Genomic DNA, 3,558 nt, shown 5'->3' with positions numbered 1-3,558 from the left:
CTCTCTCTCGATCTCGCGCGCTCTCTCTCTCTCTCGATCTCGCGCGCGCTCTCTCTCTCGCTCTCGATCTCGCGCTCGCTCTCGCGCTCTCTTTCTCGCGCTCTGTGTAACCTCTCTCCTTTCCTCCCTCCAGCTCCTGCATGACCAGGTCGGAGTGGTGAACTTCGCCCCATACAAGAGCCTCTTCTTGCAGGCCTTTGCTCGCGGTCGCTCGGTGTACCAGGCCCTGCCCTGTCTGCCCGCCATGTACGGTTACCCACAGCGCAACTGGTGAGTGGTAAGGGGCATCGGAGGGGTGGTGGGTGTGCAGAGGTGGGGAAGCAGCAATGCCTGGGCCTCTACCTCGTATCTTTGCTCTTGCACTGTTTCCCTGAGGCAGAGCGTGAGGAAAATGGCTGTCCATCCTGCTGATCTCACCAACCTGGGCAGAAAAAATGACCATTGTCCTTTGTTGGGAGTGCACAATGGCAGTGCGTGCTGTCCAACTGGGAGTGTAGATGGTCGGAGCCTGTTCTTGTTGCCCATTTGGGAATGTAAAATGGACACCAGGCTGATTGGTATTGTCCATTTGCAGGTGTGAACTGGCTCTCAGGTCTGTTGGTGTTGTCCGTTTGGGAAGGTGAAAAGGCTACCAGTCCAACTGATGTTATCTGCTTGGGAATGTAAAATGGCTGCTGGGTCTATTGATGTCTGTTTCAGCGTGTAAAACAGCCATCAGGCCCTATCGGTGCTGTCAGTTTGGGAAAGTGAAATGGTCGCTGGTTCTCCAGACATGGCTGCTCCGGCTGGGCAAGATGGCCACCGATTTTTCCACAGTGTTGTTGTTTCCTTCCAGGAAGGAGGCAGGTCTGAAGAATGGCGTTCCTGCTGTGGGCCTGAAGCTTGGCGACCTGATCCAGCGGCTTCAGCTGTGCTACCAGCTAACCACGGCTGGGAAATTTGAGGAGGCCGTGGAACGTTTCCGCCACATCCTACTCAGCATTCCCCTCCTGGTGGTGGACAACAAGCAGGAAATTGCTGAGGTGAGTGGGCGAGGTGGGGGACGGGAAGGGACAGCAACCGTAGGCCTCACTCCTCTCAATTCGCATGGATTCGAGAGAATTGGGAGGAGACCCAGAGGCAGGGTGGGGGGTTAGGGGTTAGGGGTGGGGTTTCAGATGACAGCGTGTAGCTGTCATGGTGGGGGGTGCGCGTGGTCTGAAAGGGCGGGGAACCTGATCCAGCAGGAACTTTGCAAAAGTTAACTGGAGGAAAATGAAGGGGTGAAAATGATTAAGCTCCAGGGAGAAGCTGGCAATTGGAAACAGTGAGGTCATGCTCTGAAAAGGGCCAGTATCAAATTGATGGATTGAATGGTCACCTGCTGTGCTGTGTTCTGCAATTCTTCTCACGTGCTTTGTGTTGTTTCCCTATTTCTTTCCGATTCATACCCGGCCTTAACCCCTTCCCTCTCTTCCTGACTTCCTCCTTACCCCGCTCCGTCGCTCCTTCCCAAACCCACACCCATCCAAAAACTCCCCAATCCCCCCTCCCTCCCACTCGCTCTCACCACCGGCCCCCCACCGCCCTGGAACAGGCCCAGCAGCTGATCACGATTTGTCGGGAGTACATCCTCGGCCTAAGTATGGAGATCGAGAGGAAGAGACTGCCCAAGGACACCCTGGAGCAGCAGAAACGCATCTGTGAGGTAGGCTGGCACTACCCCCCACATCCCCGACCCGCTCCCCCGGGGGTGTCCCTACCCCGTGGGGGTGTCTGTGACCCACCTTCCCCCTGGGGGGGGGTGTCCCTACCCCGTGCGGGTGTCTATGACCCACCTTCCCCCTGGGGGGGGTGTCCCTACCCCGTGGGGGTGTCTCTGACCCACCTTCCCCCTGGGGGGGGGTGTCCCTACCCCGTGGGGGTGTCTCTGACCTACCTTCCCCCTGGGGGTGGTGTCCCTACCCCGTGGGGGTGTCTCTGACCTGTCCTCTTTACCTCTAGATGGCAGCGTATTTCACCCACTGTAGCCTGCAGCCTGTGCACATGATCCTGGTCCTGAGGACAGCTGTCAATCTCTTCTTCAAACTCAAGAACTTCAAGACAGCTGCTGCATTCGCTGGGAGACTGCTTGAGCTGGGGCCCAAACCTGATGTTGGGCAGCAGGTAACGTCCTGGGGGTTAGAGGGGGGGGGGGGGGTGGTCCAACAGCTCCGCCATTGATGGACCCAAACATTCACAAACAACACTGACCGTATGACAGAGACTCCCAACACCCAGGGCACAGCAGGAAGGAGAGCAGCCCATCAGTGCTGTTCCGCCCCGACACACGCGCACTCCCGCACAGACACTACCACCCAAACACACACACACAAACACAAACACTCTCACATACCCACCCACCCACTCCCACCCTCTCTCACCCCCACTCCCACCCTCTCCCACTCCCACCCCCACCCCCACCCTCTCCCACCCCCACCCTCTCCCACTCACTCTGATGCACGTGCACAGACCGCCTGTTTGCGCACACTGTGCCTTGCGCTCTGCACGGCACGCCCCACGTGTGCGCACACCCAGACACACCCTGCTCCTTCACCACCAACCCCCCTGTTGTGTATGTGCTCTTCCCCCCTTTGGTCATGTGTTTGCCCACTTAGTTGTGCCTCCCCCCCCCCCTGGTCTGCCACAACTAACCCCTGGCTCCATCATGCTCTCTCTTCCTTCAGCTGCCCCTCTCTGTTGCACACCCGCTCACTCACTTATGCCCCTTCTCTCTCCCTCACACCACACCTCACACCTCTCTTTCCCCCCTCGGACCTCCCCTTTGTCGCCCCCTCTCCTGTCCGCTTATGCCCCCTGCCAGCACCCCACACTGTCCAACCCATGGCCCCACCCACAGGCTGGTTTTTCAGAGGGCACAGGGTATGTCTCTGTGTGCGCTTGTATCAGGCATTGACACCAGTCACTATTCTCCATCCTACAGACTCGCAAGATCCTGGCGGCATGTGAGAAGACCCCGAACGATGCCCATCACCTCAACTACGACATGCATAACCCCTTCGACATCTGTGCAGCTTCATATAAACCCATCTACAGGTACGGAGCTGGGCCTGGGGTAGGGGCAGGGATACAGCAAGTGGAGTAGGTCACATTCCCCTGCCTTAAACACCCATCTGAGGGAGCGCCGCACTGCCGGAGGGTCAGTGCTGAGGGAGGGGGCACTGTCGCCAGAAGCTGTGTGCTATATTAACAGGAATGTTCATATTTGATTGAATGAGGTCATGGTCTGATGCATCTGTTTTTAACTCACTCTGACCCCATACAGAGGAAAACCCGTTGAGAAATGTCCCCTCAGTGGAGCCTGCTACACTCCAGAGTTCAAGGGTCAAATCTGCCGTGTGACTACGGTGAGTAACCAATGACATACCATCCCTGACTGGACTGAGAGATGCCAGTCAGTGTACAGATGTCTCCCTGAGAGTGAGGGGACTGAGAGACACCAGTCAGTGTACAGGTATATCCCTGAGAGAGAGGGGACTGAAAGATACCAGTCAGTGTACAGATACCGCCCTGAGACAG

The 3,558-nt window shown here is 57.2% G+C and overlaps 1 protein-coding gene across 1 annotated transcript in view; it reads left to right on the top strand.

The window, feature by feature from the left end:
- The window catches only part of copa (COPI coat complex subunit alpha), a 26,315-nt gene that overhangs the window by 21,883 nt on the left and 874 nt on the right, over positions 1 to 3,558 (top strand). The window contains exons 24-29 of the mRNA XM_048620769.1: positions 134 to 270; positions 836 to 1,022; positions 1,577 to 1,687; positions 1,984 to 2,145; positions 2,963 to 3,075; positions 3,305 to 3,386. Of these exons, the coding sequence (XP_048476726.1) occupies positions 134 to 270; positions 836 to 1,022; positions 1,577 to 1,687; positions 1,984 to 2,145; positions 2,963 to 3,075; positions 3,305 to 3,386 (792 nt within the window). The remainder of the gene's footprint in view (positions 1 to 133; positions 271 to 835; positions 1,023 to 1,576; positions 1,688 to 1,983; positions 2,146 to 2,962; positions 3,076 to 3,304; positions 3,387 to 3,558) is intronic.

Source organism: Rhincodon typus, chromosome 48 (genome assembly GCF_021869965.1).
Source record: "Rhincodon typus isolate 14 chromosome 48, sRhiTyp1.1, whole genome shotgun sequence".
Classification (NCBI taxonomy): domain Eukaryota; kingdom Metazoa; phylum Chordata; class Chondrichthyes; order Orectolobiformes; family Rhincodontidae; genus Rhincodon; species Rhincodon typus.
The sequence above is the reverse complement of the archived record's forward strand: the minus strand, read 5'-3'. Positions and strand labels throughout refer to the sequence as shown.